Source organism: Oncorhynchus mykiss, chromosome 25 (assembly GCF_057628025.1).
Source record: "Oncorhynchus mykiss isolate SJ-2025 chromosome 25, ASM5762802v1, whole genome shotgun sequence".
Taxonomy (NCBI): Eukaryota; Metazoa; Chordata; class Actinopteri; order Salmoniformes; family Salmonidae; genus Oncorhynchus; species Oncorhynchus mykiss.
The window spans coordinates 27,701,394-27,720,970 of NC_143046.1; the positions used below are offsets into that span (position 1 = coordinate 27,701,394).

General features: G+C 47.7%; 1 protein-coding gene across 1 annotated transcript in view; it reads right to left on the minus strand.

Moving 5' to 3' along the window:
- The window catches only part of LOC110504900 (SPARC (osteonectin), cwcv and kazal like domains proteoglycan 1), a 449,363-nt gene that overhangs the window by 91,465 nt on the left and 338,321 nt on the right, over positions 1-19,577 (minus strand). Inside the window, exons 5-7 of the mRNA XM_090219561.1 lie at positions 19,355-19,475; positions 13,367-13,499; positions 6,246-6,369 (exon numbers count right to left, since the gene is read on the minus strand). Of these exons, the coding sequence (XP_090075687.1) occupies positions 6,246-6,369; positions 13,367-13,499; positions 19,355-19,475 (378 nt within the window). The remainder of the gene's footprint in view (positions 1-6,245; positions 6,370-13,366; positions 13,500-19,354; positions 19,476-19,577) is intronic.

Genomic DNA, 19,577 nt, shown 5'->3' on the forward strand with positions numbered 1-19,577 from the left:
GCTTTTTGGTCCGCTTCTCCTCCTACAGACGAACGTCGTTACAGAATCACCCACCGCAACAGGACCAAGCGGCGTGGTAACGGGCAACAGCGGCACAAGGAGGAATGGACTTGGGACGATGTGTTGGACGGCAAGGGTTGCTACACATGGGAGGAGATCCTGGCGGGAAAGGATCGCCTTCCATGGGAACAGGTGGAGGCAGCGAGGAGAGCAGAGGCAGCCGGAGAGAGGAGCCGGCGATATGAGGGAACACGGTTGGCAAGGAAGCCCGGGAGTCAGCACCAAAAATTTATTGGGGGGGGGCCTGCCCAGCGCCGCCAGTGCCGCCCGTCTGCCCAGCGCCGCCAGTGCCGCCCGTCTGCCCAGCGCCGCCAGTGCCGCCCGTCTGCCCAGCGCCGCCAGTGCCGCCCGTCTGCCCAGCGCCGCCCGTCTGCCCAGCGCCGCCAGTGCCGCCCGTCTGCCCAGCGCCGCCAGTGCCGCCCGTCTGCCCAGCACCGCCAGTGCCGCCCGTCTGCCAGGGGCCGCCAGTGCCGCCCGTCAGCCAGGGGCCGCCAGTGCCGCCCGTCAGCCAGGGGCCGCCAGTGCCGCCCGTCAGCCAGGGGCCGCCAGTGCCGCCAGGGGCCGCCAGTGCCGCCAGGGGCCGCCAGTGCCGCCAGTCAGCCAGGGGCCGCCAATGCCGCCAGTAAGCCAGGTGCCGCCAGTCAGCCAGGGGCCGCCCGAGCAGCTGCCCCTCTGTCCCGAGCAGCTGCCGCCCCTCTGTCCCGAGCAGCTGCCGCCCCTCTGTCCCGAGCAGCTGCCGCCCCTCTGTCCCGAGCAGCTGCCGCCCCTCTGTCCCGAGCAGCTGCCGCCCCTCTGTCCCAAGCTGCTGCCGCCCCTCTGTCCCGAGCAGTTGTCCCTCTGTCCCGAGCAGCTGCTTCACCTCTGTCCCGAGCAGCTGCTTCACCTCTGTCCCGAGCTGCCCCTCTGTCCCAAGCAGCCCCTCTGTCCAGTTGGGTCATTGAGAAGGGTGGCCATGGTGAGAAAGCCACGGAGGCGGACAATAAGGCGGACTAAGACAATGGTGAAGTGGGGTCCGCGTCCCGCGCCAGAGCCGCCACCGCGGACAGACGCCCACCCAGACCCTCCCCTATAGGTCAAGGTTTTGCGGCCGGAGTCCGCACCTTTGGGTGGGGGGGGGGGGTTACTGTCACGTTCTGACCTCTATTTCCTTTGTTTTGTATGTAGTTTGTATGGTCAGGGCGTGAGTTGGGTGGGCAGTCTATGTTTGTTTTTCTATGATTTGGGTATTTCTATGTTTCGGCCTAGTATGGTTCTCAATCAGAGGCAGGTGTCATTAGTTGTCTCTGATTCTCAATCATACTTAGGTAGCCTGGGTGTCACTGTGTTTGTTGTCACAGGATAGGCTGTATAGGTTTTCACGTTCCGTTTGTTGTTTTGTAGATTTGAGTTATTTCATGTATCGTTCAGTTTTCCATTAAAGAACATGAATAACCACCACGCTGCTTTTTGGTCCGCTTCTCCTCCTACAGACGAACGTCGTTACACATTAAAAACGACCAAAATCCTTTAGATTACCCAATAACCCAACAAGAACTAAATGAAAAGCTCAAATCTATTTAATCAAAGAATGCTTGTGGTCTAGAAACATCAGAAATGAAATGTTGCAAAATGCTGTGCTTAAATTGTTCAACATGGTTTTACCTTCTGGCTACTTCCCTGATGTCTGGAACCAGGGGCTCATCTCCCCTATCCACAAAAGTGGAGACAAATCAGACCCCAATAATTACAGGGGAATTTGCGTGAACAGTAAAGGTTTTCTGTAGCATTTTGATTTCAAGAATTCAAACGTTTCTTCAAGAAAACTTAAGTAAATGTCAAATTGGCTTTCTCCCCAAATATCGCACTACTGACCATATATACACCTCACACACACTAATTAACACGTCCACCAAAAAAAAGAGGGAAAAATCTTTGCTTGCTTTATTGACTTTAAAAAAGCATTTGAATTTATTTGGCACGAAGGGCTATTCTACAAAATTCTCCAAAGTGGGCTTGGTGGTAAGGTGAATGACTTAATAAAATGTATGTACACAGAAAACAAGTGTGCAATAAAAATCAAAAACCAAAGAACATCATTATTTTCACAATGTCGAGGTGTGAGACAAGGCTGCAGTTTGAGTCCAAATCTTTTCAACATTTATATCAATGAATTAGCAGACATGTTGGACCATTCTCCAGCCCCAGGACTCACACTATTTGACACAGAGGTGAAATTCCTGCTATATGCTGATGACTGGGTACTTCTATCACCAACCAAAGAAGGTCTTCAACAGAACATTAATATTCTAGAGCAATATTGCCATAATTGGGCCCTGGCAGAGAGAGTTAGAGTTAGTTAGAGGGAGAGAGTTAGAGAAGGGTAGAGTTTTGTCATCTATGAAAAATAGAAGACATCCTGTCAGAAGGCATCCATATTCATGGCCTCATCATTGCTGCATCAGAGCCAGGGAGGAGCCAGGGAGGAGGAGGGAGAGAGGAATGCACCCCTTAAAAACTTAAAACAGGCGCACAAGTAAACATGCAACACAAACATACGCTTACACATGTGTAAACACTCTCCCTCGCAAAAAGAATCATCTAGTCCTCACACACAAACAGAATCATGTCCATGTCTGCATGTATAGCTGTATACATAAAGAGATGGAAAGGGAATGCACTTCTCATCACAAGCAGGAGATGATTTACATTCCTCCCTCCTTACCTCACATCCTCCCGTCCTCCCCCTTTACTCTATGGAAAGGCCTTTAGTTATAAGCATGTCATGCAAAGTAACTACAGACAGACATGACTGTATTCTCCCCAGGACTGACCTACGTAGCCTTCCACTCTTAGCTCCTCCCCCAGGATTGTGTTTCCCCTCCCTCGACAGACACACTCTATCCATCCCTCAGCACACTTTTCCATCTGGAAGAGAATGCCTCTCCCTGCTGTTTGTCTTCAGATTGTATTTTCTCTTCCTGAATCCCTCCATCCATCTCCTGAAATCCCATCTTCATGACAAACAATAAAACACACTCACTCACTCCATCACCCTCCATACTTCCCTAACTCCCCTGGCTGATGCTGCCAGAGAGAGAGAGATGGAGGGAAAGAGGGACAGAGTGACAGAGAGAGAGAGAGAGAGATAGTGACAGAGAAAGAGAGAGTGAGAGAGTGTGTGTGTGTGAGAGAGTGAGAGAGAGAGAGAGAGTGACAGAGAGAGAGAGATGGAGGGAAAGAAGGACAGAGTGACAGAGAGAGAGAGAGATGGAGGGAAAGAAGGACAGAGTGACAGAGAGAGAGAGATGGAGGGAAAGAAGGACAGAGTGACAGAGAGAGAGAGATGGAGGGAAAGAAGGACAGAGAGAGAGAGATGGAGGGAAAGAAGGACAGAGTGACAGAGAGATGGAGGGAAAGAACGACAGAGTGACAGAGAGAGAGAGAGTGACAGAAGGACAGAGTGACAGAGAGAGAGAGAGTGACAGAAGGACAGAGTGACAGAGAGAGAGAGTGACAGAAGGACAGAGTGACAGAGAGAGAGAGAGTGACAGAGAGAGAGACAGAGAGAGAGAGAGAGAGAGAGAGAGAGAGAGAGAGAGAGAGAGAGAGAGAGAGAGAGAGAGAGAGACAGAGAGAGAGAGAGAGAGAGGTGGTATGTGGGGAAGAAAAGGAAACCAGAAGAGCTTTTTTGCAGACTTATTTTACATTCCAGAGTTGTGCTTGTGTGTGTGTACGTGTGTGTGTGGTAGTGTGTGTGTGCATGTGTCCGTCCGTGCAATGATTGCACGCTGACTGCATTAACTTGATTGTCACCATCTCTGTGATATATTCAGATGAACCCTGCTCACGCACACACAATCACTTTCCAATTAAAAGATCTTGTCAGGGTCATATTTGATGAGGAGGAAACTAACAGACAGCTTATGAATAAATTCATAATGAACACATTGGGTCTGTTTCGGATAACGACAGGCCGTATTTCTCTGAATATCTGTGTTCACTTTTATATCACATTTAAGAGGGCAGAGATAATTAAAAATCCATCGATGCCGATGCAGAAGACACACAATCCAACACACAATAGAACCAGTTGTACTGCTACATATTTCAAGACATGAGGGTGCAGTGACATACCCGATAGGTTGGACGATATTTTTATCCTCAATCATCTTTAAAAAAATGTATACTTAAAAACTGGAAATCCACCAATCCTCCGGTGTTAATACAATGGAAAATTCAAACGCTTTATTATATAAATGTTGAAAGTGCGTGGGCGAAGGAAAGATAAGAAAATGGTGCAGTTTGGGGCCATGTGGCGGAGTGTGACACGGGCACACGAGATGGGGGTGTATAGTATTGGGTCTGGGCAGGGTGATGTAGTTGATGGAGATGGGGCTGTGTATTAGTGGGTCTGGGCAGGTTGATGTAGTTGATGGAGATGGGGGTGTATAGTAGTGGGTCTGGGCAGGTTGATGTAGTTGATGGAGATGGGGGTGTATAGTAGTGGGTTGGCGCAGGTTGATGTAGTTGATGGAGATGGGTTGTGTAATAGTGGGTCTGGGCAGGTTGATGTAGTTGATGGAGATGGGGTGTGTATTAGTGGGTCTGGGCAGGTTGATGTAGTTGATGGAGATGGGGTGTGTATTAGTGGGTCTGGGCAGGTTGATGTAGTTGATGGAGATGGGGGTGTGTATTAGTGGGTCTGGGCAGGTTGATGTAGTTGATGGAGATGGGGGTGTGTATTAGTGGGTCTGGGCAGGTTGATGTAGTTGATGGAGATGGGGTGTGTATTAGTGGGTCTGGGCAGGTTGATGTAGTTGATGGAGATGGGGTGTGTATTAGTGGGTCTGGGCAGGTTGATGTAGTTGATGGAGATGGGGTGTGTATTAGTGGGTCTGGGCAGGTTGATGTAGTTGATGGAGATGGGGGTGTGTATTAGTGGGTCTGGGCAGGTTGATGTAGTTGATGGAGATGGGGGTGTGTATTAGTGGGTCTGGGCAGGTTGATGTAGTTGATGTTTGTATGTGTTTATAAAAGATCATCCTTTCCTTAATGAAATACCTCATGAGCTGAGGACTTCACTTGAAGTACAGTTACAACACTGGTTTCATGACAGTGCCTCTTTGTGCTGCCAAAATACCTGCAGGATATCAATAGTTTTGATTTTCACTTCATTGAGAGTTATATAAGTGGAGAACACACACACACACACACACACACACACACACACACACACACACACACACACACACACACACACACACACACACACACACACACACACACACACACACACACACACACACAGAGAGAGAGAGAGCTGGTTAGTGATATAAGGCGTTGTCAAACCAAACAAGAACAAACGTCATAACACCAGCGCTTATTTCACTGGACCAAGATTCTACGCTATGACTAAAGGGTGTGTGTACTGTCTGTAACTGGGATGTGTGTATGGACCCCGATGATATGCTGTCACTAAAGGGTGTGTGTACTGTCTGTAACTGGGATGTGTGTATGGACCCCGATGATATGCTGTCACTAAAGGGTGTGTGTACTGTCTGTAACTGGGATGTGTGTATGGACCCCGATGATATGCTGTCACTAAAGGGTGTGTGTACTGTCTGTAACTGGGATGTGTGTATGGACCCCGATGATACGCTGTCACTAAAGGGTGTGTGTACTGTCTGTAACTGTGATGTGTGTATGGACCCCGATGATATGCTGTCACTAAAGGGTGTGTGTACTGTCTGTAACTGAGATGTGTGTATGGACCCCGATGATATGCTGTCACTAAAGGGTGTGTGTACTGTCTGTAACTGGGATGTGTGTATGGACCCCGATGATACGCTGTCACTAAAGTGTGTGTGTACTGTCTGTAACTGGGATGTGATGGTGTGTACAACTGAAAAGCTTCTCTATTTTGCAGTTTCAAAAACTCACATGGACTAAGACACTAACAGAGACAGACAGACAGACAGACAGACAGACAGACAGACAGACAGACAGACAGACAGACAGACAGACACACAGACACACAGACACACAGACACACAGACACACACACAGACACATAGACACACAGACACACACACAGACACACACACACACAGACACACACACACAGACACACAGACACACAGACACACAGACACAGACACAGACACACAGACACATAGACAGGTTTAGGGTTGAGGTTAGGGACTCACCGCTCTTCTCTGTTTTGTGGCTGTGTGGTTTGACCAGTTCCAGGTCAGGCAGACACGGACACGGTCCTCCACACTTCAGAGCGATGTTCTTCCCTGACTTACACTCCTGGAACTCCAGCGTACACTACAAAACACATAGAGAATCATGGGTAGCGGAGTCTTTCTTCAGAGAGGCAGATGAGGCAGGCAAGACTCGCGTGAGGCACCATTGGACATTCAGCTCTGATGAACAGATGTAGCCATTAAGAAGTCATGTAAACACACACGCATATGCATACACACACACTCACACAGATGCTGCTGGTTCTCTTTGCCTTGTGTATTAGAGAGAAGCAATTTCAAGGACAGCCCCCAATACAACTGCAGACAACAGATTACAGTAATCAGGTAATGAACAAATTAAAGTTGTTTTTTAAACGCAAAATAACAAACCTCAAATGGTTTTGAAAGATGGTTTTCTTGTCAAACCAAAGAATAATAACATTTTAAGTAAAATTTGAATAGAATTTGCCTCTGAGGGCCTGGAGAGATGCAAGTGTCTCACACTGTCACGTTCTGACCCTAGTTCTTGTGTTATTTCTTTGTTTTAGTTGGTCAGGACGTGAGTTGGGTGGGTAGTCTATGTTTTGTGTTTCTAGGTTTGGTTTCTTGTTTGGCCTGATATGGTTCTCAATCAGAGGCAGGTGTTAGTCTTTGTCTCTGATTGGGAACCATATTTAGGTAGCCTGTTTTCCTTTGTGTTTTGTGGGTGTTTATTTTCAGTCTTTGTGTGTCTGCACCAGATAGAACTGTTTCGGTTGTCACTTTGCTGTTTTGTGTTTTTGAAGTGTTCAGTTTTCCATTAAAAAGATGAACACTAACCACGCTGTGCTTTGTTCCTCTCTATCTCCAGACGACAACCGTTACAGACACACACACACACACACACCATTGAACGTGTCAATGCGTAATTTAATTTAGCATTTTTTATCGTTCAACCAAGTATGTTTATAACAATACGACGCGTGAACGTCTGATTCAGTTCCACACGTTGTGTTAATGGAATTCCCTCCACAATATAACAGCCACTGCACTGACAGGACCCACTGCACTGACTGGACCCACTGTTCTGACTGGACCCACTGCACTGACAGGACCCACTGCACTGACAGGACCCACTGCACTGACTGGACCCACTGCACTGACTGGACCCACTGTTCTGACTGGACCCACTGCTCTGACTGGACCCACTGCACTGACAGGACCCACTGCACTGACTGGACCCACTGCACTGACTGGACCCACTTCACTGACAGGACCCACTGCACTGACAGGACCCACTGCACTGACTGGACCCACTGCACTGACTGGACCCACTGTTCTGACTGGACCCACTGCTCTGACTGGACCCACTGCACTGACAGGACCCACTGCACTGACTGGACCCACTGCACTGACTGGACCCACTTCACTGACAGGACCCACTGCACTGACAGGACCCACTGCACTGACTGGACCCACTGCACTGACTGGACCCACTGCACTGACAGGACCCACTGTTCTGACAGGACCCAGTGCACTGACAGGACCCACTGCTCTGACAGGACCCACTGCACTGACAAGACCCACTGTTCTGACAGGACCCACTGCTCTGACAGGACCCACTGCGCTGACAGGACCCACTGTGCTGACAGGACCCACTGCGCTGACAGGACCCACTGCGCTGACAGGACCCACTGCGCTGACAGGACCCACTGCACTGACAGGGCCTACTGTACTGACAGGACCCACTGCACTGACAGGACCCACTGCACTGACAGGACCCACTGCGCTGACAGGACCCACTGCGCTGACAGGACCCACTGTGCTGACAGGACCCACTGCGCTGACAGGACCCACTGCGCTGACAGGACCCACTGCACTGACAGGACCCACTGTACTGACAGGACCCACTGTGCTGACAGGACCCACTGTGCTGACAGGACCCACTGCACTGACAGGACCCACTGCGCTGACAGGACCCACTGCGCTGACAGGACCCACTGCACTGACAGGACCCACTGCACTGTTTAATAATAATCAGGTTGGTATTTATATTTGGCATATGTAACACATGTACAAGTGTGTACAATATGTATTTTTTGCATATCCCAACTCCCCCTGAGACAACCTCAGAGAGTGGGGTCACTGACCAGGGTCTGCCATTAACAACAGTGACCCAGGAGCAATTAGGGTTAAGTGCCTTGCTCAAGAGCACAGATGGAGTTTACACATAGTCGGCTAGTTGGCTCAGGGATTCGAACTAGCAATCATTCTGTTACAAGCTCAATGTTCTTAATCCCGAGGCTACCTGCCGCCTGTCTACCATCTGTCAAGGTGGGGATTATAATGCCTGCATATAAACACAACACATTAACCACAGTGCCTATTGGGCCTACATTAATTAGGTCAAAAAGTTACTGACCTTTCAACTCTTTCATGTTAGGATATTACACAAGCTGGACAGCGTGAACATGGAGCAACATTGTGTGAATGTTTCTCATTCTTGGTGTCTTTACATATTTAGACATAAACCATTTATTTTCTTACATTTCTGCCATTGTGCACGGCACCATAGACTACGTACTGCATTAAACATTTAGATAGCATTTGCATACTGCTTGGTAAGAAACCTGATCCAAATTGTTGTATGCATATCTGGGACAGGCTCTGTAATGGCTTTGTTTCTGTCTCTTTATGCATTATTATTGAAATGTAAATCATAAATAACCCTTATTTTTCCCTCCACATTGTTTGCTCAATCCTGTCACAACATTGACAGAGGGTAAACAGTGCAGTGGGTCCTGTCAGTACAGTGGGTCCTGTCAGTACAGTGGGTCCTGTCAGTACAGTGGGTCCTGTCAGTACAGTGGGTCCTGTCAGTACAGTGGGTCCTGTCAGTACAGTGGGTCCTGTCAGTACAGTGGGCCCTGTCAGTACAGTGGGTCCTGTCAGTGCAGTGGGTCCTGTCAGAGCAGTGGGTCCTGTCAGTACAGTGGGTCCTGTCAGTACAGTGGGTCCTGTCAGTACAGTGGGTCCTGTCAGTACAGTGGGTCCTGTCAGTACAGTGGGCCCTGTCAGTACAGTGGGTCCTGTCAGTGCAGTGGGTCCTGTCAGTACAGTGGGTCCTGTCAGTGCAGTGGGTCCTGTCAGTACAGTGGGTCCTGTCAGTACAGTGGCTGTTATATTGTGGAGTGAATTCCATTAACACAACCAGGTGGAACTGCATCAATCAGACGTTCAGGCGTCGTATTGTTATAAACAGACTTGGTTGAGTGGTATATAAGTCACACCTTCAAGTTAAAAATATACACACTACCGTTCAAACGTTTGGGGTCACTTACAAATGCTGACGCTCCAGATACTCAACTAGTCTAAAGGCCAGTTTTATTGCTTCTTTAACCAGAACAACAGTTTTCAGCTGTGCTAACAAAATTGCAAAAGGGATTTCTAATGATCAATTAGCTTTTTAAAATGATAAACTTGGATTAATTAACACAACGTGCTATTGGAACACAGGAGTGATGGTTGCTGATAATGGGCCTCTGTACGCCTATGTAGATATTCCATTAAAAATCAGCTGTTTCCAGTAACAATAGTCATTTACAACATTAACAATGTCTACACTGTATCTCTGATCAATTTGATGTTGTTTTAACGGACAAAAAAAATGTGCTTTTCTTTCACACGTACAATATTCATTTATTGCATTTATCCTCCATCATAACACACATGTACAAATGCAACACACACACAACCACACACACTGACTCTCTCCACTCTCTTGCTGACACTTTCAATTTCACACATTCCAATTTAAATCCATCACTTTCTCCCTGACAGTTCTTAGATAGCAGCACTAATGTCGCTTAATCCAATTTGTTGACAAAGGTACGCCGCTCTCCCCTTCTATACATATTGAATTACCTGTCGAGAGGGAGGAAAGGAAACTGATGAAATATTCCCCAGACAATTCAATTGACTGCTATTTCCAGGCTAGTGAAACACTGGTGGTGTCAGCACCAATAATCTCTGTCTGTGGATGGCTTAGATATGTTTTTAATTATGTACAAATATAGGAAAGAAACTAGAGGCAAAAGTAGAGGGGCAAGTACAGAGAACAGAAGGAAGGAAGGAAGGAAGGAAGGAAGGAAGGAAGGAAGGAAGGAAGGAAGGAAGGAAGGAAGGAAGGAAGGAAGGAAGGAAGGAAGGAAGGAAGGAAGGAAGGAAGGAAGGAGAGACAGGAAGACAGGGGGAAACTATAATGATAGGGAGAAACACTATAATGATAGGGAGAAACAGAGGAAGACTATAATGATAGGGAGAAACAGAGGAAGGCTATAATGATAGGGAGAAACAGAGGAAGGCTATAATGATAGGGAGAAACAGAGGAAGACTATAATGATAGGGAGAAACAGAGGAAGACTATAATGATAGGGAGAAACAGAGGAAGACTATAATGATAGGGAAAAACAGAGGAAGACTATAATGATAGGGAGAAACAGAGGAAGACTATAATGATAGGGAGAAACAGAGGAAGACTATAATGATAGGGAGAAACAGAGGAAGACTATAATGATAGGGAGAAACAGAGGAAGACTATAATGATAGGGAAAAACAGAGGAAGACTATAATGATAGGGAGAAACAGAGGAAGAGAAAAAGAGAGTGAGTCCATTATTGTTCCACAGTGAGTTGAGGGGGCTGAGCGGTTCAGACTGAAACACTACTCATTCTGAGAGTTTTGAGAGAAAGAGGGGGATGAGCAGAAAGAGAGAGAGAGACACAGAGAGAGAGAGAGCGAGAGAGACAGAGAGAGAGAGAGGCAGGTGAGCAGAGAGAGAGAGAGAGAGAGAGAGAGGGGAGAGTTTAGAAAGAGAGTTTGGAGAGAAGTGGAATGAGCCAGAAGAGAGGAGCAATGTAATGGGCTTTACTCTGCAGGCTACAGTGTCTCTAGAGATAAAAGCATCATTCTGATAATAGGATCTGGAGTGTGTGTGTGTGTGTGTGTGTTATGTGTGTGTGTGTGCGTATACACGTATGCATGTGAGAATCCAACATCGTTCCACACAGTCTATAAGAGCACCACACTATAAGGACTGGATTCTTAGCCCAGGCGTAACCACTATATTGGTATCAGTAAGGACGACATCACTCTACCAGCTGAGGCCACACATTTATCCAGACCAGTCAGAGGGAGCCAGAGGGAGCAGGGGAAGGAGAGAAGAGAGGAGAGCGGGACACCCCTGCCACCAATTTGCTTCTCTCCTCCTTCTCTCTCTGATGGAGAGTGACAGCCCAATCCCCCTCTCTACTTCTGGAGTGGACCAGGCAAAGGGGAGTGGGGGAGGGATAGAAGGTGTGTGTGTGTGTGTGTGTGTGTTTGTGTGTGTGTGTTTGTGTGTGTGTTAACAACAGAATCCCCATGAGAAGAGCACAGATTGATCTCTGTGAAGCTATATGGCCGAGGCTCAAGTCATTCCTTATTCGTGGAAACAAAGGCCAGATTAGATTGTGTGTCGGTGGGTGGGAATTTGCAAGCCTGTATGTGTGTGTGTGTGTGTGTGTTTGTGGTTACAGCAGAGTGTTTAGCTATTAAAGTGTGACAGAGGGGGTGAGGTGGAATGGTAGGGGAGCGAGGGATGGATCATTGAGAGGGTGAAAGAAAGTTAAGGAGTGGACGGGATAGGGAGGAGAAGAGAGGAGAATAGAGGAGAAGAGAGGAAAAGAGAGGAGAAGAAAGGAGAAGAGGGGAGAAGAGAGGATAATAGTGGAGAAGAGAGAAGAGAGGAGAAGAGAGGAGAAGAAAGGAGAAGAGGGGAGAGGAAAAGAAAAGAGAGGAGAAGAAAGGAGAAGAGAGGAGAAGAGAGGAGGAGAGGATAATAGTGGAGGAGAGAGAAGAGAGGAGAAGAGAGGATAATAGTGGAGAAGAGAGAAGAATAAAGGAGAAGAGGGGAGAAGAGAAGAGAGGAGAAGAGAGGAGAAGAGAGGATAATTGTGGAGAAGAGAGGAGAAGAAAGGAGAAGAGGGGAGAAGAGAAGAGAGGAGAAGAGAGGAGAAGAGAGGATAATAGTGGAGAAGAGAGGAGAAGAGAGGATAATAGTGGAGAAGAGAGGAGAAGAGAGGATAATAGTGGAGAAGAGAGGACAAGAGAGGATAATAGTGGAGAAGAGAGGAGAAGAGAGGATAATAGTGGAGAAGAGAGGAGGAGGAGAAGAGAGGATAATAGTGGAGAAGAGAGGAGGAGGAGAAGAGAGGATAATAGTGGAGAAGAGAGGAGGAGGAGAAGAGAGGATAATAGTGGAGAAGAGAGGAGGAGGAGAAGAGAGGATAATAGTGGAGAAGAGAGGAGGAGGAGAAGAGAGGATAATAGTGGAGAAGAGAGGAGGAGGAGAAGAGAGGATAATAGTGGAGAAGAGAGGAGAAGAGGGAGAGGGCGTTTTTCTCCAGACGAAGGTCTGTGGAATCAAATATAGCCGGTGGACACAGTTCATCCTCTGCATCATCCATCATGGCTGCCATGCTCATTTACGGAACATCGCCATTCCAAAGCGGTCTCTTTGTGTATGTGTGTGTGCATGCATGCGGGCGTGTGACAAGTAGAGAAGGGGGGTAGGGAGGCTGGCTGAGGAGATGGAGGGTGGTGAAGGGTGAATAGTTTTCTCCCATGCTTGGGTAATTCTGGCTGAGCTAACAATTGACCTTGCTGTCATTCATGTTATAACTTTAAAGATGCTGCAAAGATTGTCATTGTCAGACTGTTACATTCTACAAAGTATAAACATACCTCCCCTTCCGATCGCTGTGGGAGAATGAGCGAATCACTTGAGGTGCTGCAGTTAAGCACCGCCTTCGCCCAATCCTGATACTTCCAAATATCCAGTGACGAAAAGCTGAAAACCGGAACTAATGGAGCTCAGAGCTTACACATCCCATTCAGTCCTGGCAGATTCTCTCGGTCCACACTCAGAATCTTCCCACAGGACATTAGTAGATGAATGACTATAAATGACCGTAAAACTACGAACAGCCAAACAAGAGGGATACAAGAAAGAGAGAACGAGGGAGAGAGCAAGATGGGGTGGGGGGGGGTATGTCTCTCACCTTAGAGGAGTAGGTGTGTCCATCAGATCCACACACAGGGCTGGGGTGGATGACAGGGCATGGCCTACACTTCCCATGGGCCCCTGCTCCTGCCCAGTGCTTGTAGGCCAAGCTTCCTTTCCTCGGTTTCACACTGTGAGAGAGAGAGAGAGAGAGAGAGAGAGAGAGAGAGAGAGAGAGAGAGAGAGAGAGAGAGAGAGAGAGAGATAAACAGAGCGAGAGACAGACAGTGAGTGACACACATGGATATAGCTCTATACTTACTCAAAAATAAGCTACCAGATATGATTGTTGAGTTAATCAAACTGTAAAATTTTAATTGCATACAAATTGCATTCAAATTGCACAGTGTAGCAGTCAAATAGTCCCTGTGCCCAAAAATACTAAGGTAACCTGCCTAAATGACTACCGACCCGTAACACTCACATCTGTAGCCATGAAATGCTTTGAAAGGCTGGTCATGGCTCACATCAACACCATTATCCCAGAAACCCTAGACCCACTCCAATTTGCATACCGCACCAACAGATCCACAGATGACGCAATCTCTATTGCACTCCACACTGCCCTTTCCCACCTGGACAAAAGGAACACTTATGTGAGAATGCTATTCATTGACTACAGCTCAGCGTTCAACACCATAGTACGCTCAAAGCTCATCACTAAGCTAAGGACCCTGGGACTAAACACCTCCCTCTGCAACTGGATCCTGGACTTCCTGACGGGCCGCCCCCGGGTGGTAAGGGTGGGTAACCACACATCCGCCACGCTGATCCTCCACACGGGGGCCACTCGGGAGTGAGTGCTCAGTCCCCTCCTGTACTCCATGTTCGCTCATGACTGCACAGCCATGCACGACTCCAACACCATCATTAAGTTTGCTGATGACACAACGGTGGTAGGCCTGATCACCGACAACAACGAGACAGCCTATAGGGAGGAGGTCAGTGACCTGGCCGTGTGATGCCAGGACAACAACCTCTCCCTCAACGTGATCAAGATAAAGAAGATTATTGTGGACTACAGGAAAAAGAGGACTGAGCATGCCCCCATTCCCATTGACGGGGCTGTAGTGGAGCAGATTGAGAGCTTCAAGTACTTGGTGTCCACATCAACAACAAACTAACATGATCCAAGCACACCAAGACAGTCGTGAAGAGGGCACAACAAAACCTATTCCCCCTCATGCGACTGAAAATATTTGACATGGGTCCTCAGATCCTCAAAAGGTTTTACAGCTGCACCATCGAGAGCATCCTGACGGGTTGCGTCACTGCCTGGTATGGCAACTGCTTGGCCTCCGACCACAAGGCACTACAGAGGGTAGAGCGTACGGCCCAGTACATCACTGGGGCCAAGCTTCGTGCCATCCAGGACCTTTATACCAGGCGGTGTCAGAGGAAGGCCCTAAAATTAATCAAAGACTCCAGCCACCCTAGTCATAGACGGTTCTCTCTTCTACCACACGGCAAGCGGTACCGGAGCGCCAAGTCTAGGTCCAAGAGGCTTCTAAACCGTTTCTACCCCCAAGCCATAAGACTCCTGAACAGCTAATCAAATGGCTGCCCAGACTATTTGCACCCCCCTTACCCCATGCTGCTGATACTCTCTGTTATTATCTATGCATAGCCACTTTGACAACCCTACCTGCATTTACATAATTATCTCAAATACCTCGACACCGGTGCCCCGCACATTGACACATTGACTCTGTACCGGTACCCCCTGTATATAGCCTCCACATTGACACACTGACTCTGTACCGGCACCCCCTGTATAAAGCCCCGCTATTGTTATTTACTGCTGCTCTTTAATTATTTGTTTTTCTTAACTCTTACGTTTTTGTAACTTTTGTAACTTCTTTTGTTATTTTCTTAAAACTGCATTGTTGGTTAAGGGCTTGTAAGTAAGCATTTCACTGTAAGTTCTAACACCTGATGTATACGGCACATGTGACAAACAACATTTAATTTGATTTGAGTTGGAATTGCAAGGAATTATATTGAGCCCAATCAAAGCTGGGCAACTTCCATTGCTTTGTATGACACTTGCTTTACACTCCACTCTCTTCTTCAGCCATTCTGTAGATACAGAACCAACTCACCTCCAGGTTCCAAATGGTCCATAACAATATTTAACAAGAACATGGCTGATCACTCCAATCGAATTGTCTTGGTGCTAAGATGGCGCCCGAAGGCGACCGTTACTATTTAAAGTCTCACACCGAGGTGCGGCACATCCATGACTCAGCCTCACTCCAGGTGGATAGATGCTGCTTGTCAGTGTAGACCAGAGTCATGGAGGCCTGGTCTGCCAGGGCCTTTTCTATGAGGGTAATTACATCGGATCAAATCCCCCAGCAATCTTCTCGTTAAGTGGTCTGCTCTGTCTGACGAAGCATCACCTTTTTGTCTACAATAACACTGAGGTGTGAGATATAGAATACAAGCCTTCGCAGAAATCAATCTGACCACTGGGCTGTATGGGGAATGTACATACACTGACTGAGAATGAACAGAGCTGGGTCTTCCACAGATTCTGTCACACATCTCTGGCTGTCAGACGGGTACATTCCCATTCAGGTTAGCGGCAGCGCAGTGCGGCAGGCAGACACCACCTTGATGTCTATAATTATCCATCTGTTGTGAAACAAACACTATAATAACAGATTAGACATGCCACTTGCTGCCAACACTCACTAGTGAATAAAAAAGCAATTATGTCTGATAATACGGTTGAATATGAAACGTTGATGAGACTGATTAGCATCTCCTTAAGATGTCCCCCACTGCTCCTCCTCCCTCCTCTCCTCCTCGCAGCTGCTCCTGAAAGCCCAGGAGAGCGGAAATGTATGTGTGTGTGAGTGTGTGGTATCGTGTGTGTGTGTGTGTGTGTGTGTGTGTGTGTGTGTGTGTGTGTGTGTGTGTGTGTGTGTGTGTGTGTGTGTGTGTGTGTGTGTGTGTGTGTGTGTGTGTGTGTGTGTGCGGGCGTGTGTGTTCAAGTGTGTGCTTCCTCTAGTCAGGGTATCTATGCCTGGGTGGATAACACCTTACGCATGGCGAAGGAGGGAGGGATCACTGTCAGATAGCTGTGTGTCTATCACCCATGTGTATGGTCATGCTTGTGGTCTCTAGTGTGTTAAGTGTCGGGCTGTGATGGGATGGAGTGTGTCTGTGAGTGTGGTGCATTAGGCTAACAGACCACACCTGGATACCCTGCTGTGAACCCGTCAGATATCATTCGGACTGACAGAGCACAGGGTTGGAGGGAGAGACAGAGCGAGAGAGACAGAGACAGAGACAGACAGAACGGAATAACACACAGCATCCCACTCTCCTTCTTCCACTCCCTCTATCTTTGTATCTCTCTGTCCATCTGTCTGTCTTCATTAGCCTTCCTCTTAAGTGCTCCAGGTGCATCTCCCCTCCTCAGGTTCAGCTGTGTGCTGTCAGACCCAGACATCACCTCTCCCTCTCTCCTGTGAGCGGTCACATTAGCCCCTAATGTCGTTTCACTTGACACATTTCACACACACACACACACACACACACACACACACACACACACACACACACACACACACACACACACATACAGTCGTGGCCAAAAGTTTTGAGAATGACACAAATATTAATTTTCACAAAGTCTGCTGCCTCAGTGTCTTTAGATATTTTTGTCAGATTTTATTATGGAATACTGAAGTATAATTACAAGCATTTCATAAGTGTCAAAGGCTTTTATTGACACTTACATGAAGTTGATGCAAAGAGTCAATATTTGCAGTGTTGACCCTTCTTTTTCAAGACCTCTGCAATCCGCCCTGGCATGCTGTCAATTAACTTCTGGGCCACATCCTGCCTGATGGCAGCCTATTATTGCATAATCAATGCTTGGAGTTTGTCAGAATTTGTGGGGTTTTGTTTGTCCACCTGCCTCTTGAGGATTGACCACAAGTTCTCAATGGGATTAAGGTCTGTGGACTTTCCTGGCCATGGACCCAAAATATCCGTGTTTTGTTGCCCGAGCCACTTAGTTATCACTTTTGCCTTATGGCAAGGTGCTCCATCATGCTGGAAAAGGCATTGTTCGTCACCAAACTGTTCCTGGATGGTTGGGAGAAGTTGCTCTCAGAGGATGTGTTGGTACCATTCTTTATTCATGGCTGTATTCGTAGGCAAAATTGTGAGTGAGCCCACTCCCTTGGCTGAGAAACAACCCCACAGATGAATGGTCACAGGATGCTTTACTATTGTTGCCATGACACATTACTAATGGTAGCTCTCACCTTGTCATCTCCAGACAAGCTTTTTTCCGGATGCCCCAAACAATCGGAAAGGGGATTCATCAGAGAAAATGACTTTACCCCAGTCCTCAGCAATCCAATCCCTGTACCTTTTGCAGAATATCAGTCTGTCCCTGATGTTTTTCCTGGAGAGAGTGGCTTCTTTGCTGCCCTTCTTGACACCAGGCCATCCTCCAAAAGTCTTCACCTCACTGTGCGTGCAGATGCACTCACACCTGCCTGCTGCACTTCCTGAGCAAGCTCTGTACTGGTGGTGCCCCGATCCCGCAGCTGAATGAATTTTAGGAGACGGTCCTGGCGCTTGCTGGACTTTCTTGGGCGCCCTGAAGCCTTCTTCACAACAATTGAACTGCTCTCCTTGAAGTTCTTGATGATGCGATAAATGGTTGATTTAGGTGCAGTCTTACTGGCAGCAATACCCTTGCCTGTGAAGCCCTTTTTGTGCAAAGCAATGATGACGGCATGTGTTTCCTTGCAAGTAACCATGATTAACAGAGGAAGAACAATGATTCCAAGCACCACCCTCCTTTTGAAGCTTCCAGTCTGTTATTCGAACTCAATCAGCATGACAGAGTGATCTCCAGCCTTGTCCTCGTCAACACTCACACCTGTGTTAATGAGAGAATCACTGACATAATGTCAGCTGGTCCTTTTGTGCCAGGGCTTAAATGCATTGTTAATGTTTTGGGGGGATTCAGTTCATTTGCATGGCAAAGAGGGACATTGCAATTAATTGCAATTCATCTGATCACTCTTCATAACATTCTGGAGTATATGCAAATTGCCATCATACAAACTGAGGCAGCAGACTTTGTGAAAATTCATATTTGTGTCATTCTCAAAACACACACACACACACACACACACACACACACACACACACACACACACACACACACACACACACACACACACACACACACACACACACACACACACACGTACACACACGTACACACACACACAGTGGAAATGAAGATTTGGTAAAGGGAGTCCCACCAAAGGAAGTCCCACCTGGTAGACATACTGTACATGAACCAGTGTCCATCCCATCATTTCACCTTATGACTTAAATGAGTTCCCAAATATCCCCCTGCAGGCGCCATGATAAAGCCCTCGATCAAGTGGTACCAGACAGTGTGTGGCGGGTTCTGTTCCTGATATATTCTGTGTTGGTAACTGGATCAGCAGAACAGTAGCCACAGTAGATGTGTTGGGAGCCCTCCAGTGATGTCTCACTGCATTGGCTCAGCCACGGCTCTGTTTGTGTTTGTATATCCACAGGGCGTCAGTAATTATGAGCAACAAGCACTTATTCCCACTTAACGGCCATTGCATAATTGATATTTGTTTGTATTAAACTGAAGAGGAGAGCATCGAGGGCGGCCCACGCCTCCCCTCTCCTCCCCCTCCTCTCCCTCCTCCTCCTCCTGCTGCTCTCTCTTCTCTTCCTCCTGCTCTCTCTCTCCTCCTCCTCCTCCTCCTCTCCCTCCTTCTCCTCCTCCTCCTCCTGCTCTCCCTCCTCCTCCCACTTCTCTCCTTCCTCCCCCCCTCCTCCTTCTCTCCCTCCTCCTCCTCCTCCTTTCCCCACAGAGATCCTACATGTCATTCTATGCACTCCTCTCTATGCACACGACGCTAACGAAAGAAAGACAATCAAGTTGTAACTCTTGTTTTTCTCTTACCTGTGTGTAGGCTGCTTGTGGTTGGTGTTGGTGCAGATGGCTGTCTGGTAGTCGTGGCTGACACACACCCTGTGAGGAGGGCAGCGCACCTTCACACATGGATGTTTAGTGGCGTCCAGAGCTACCGGGAGAGAGAAGGGACAAAATTAATCACTAAATAACAGGGCGACACCCACGTCAATTCAACGTCTATTCCACATTGGTTCAACGCCATTTCATTGGA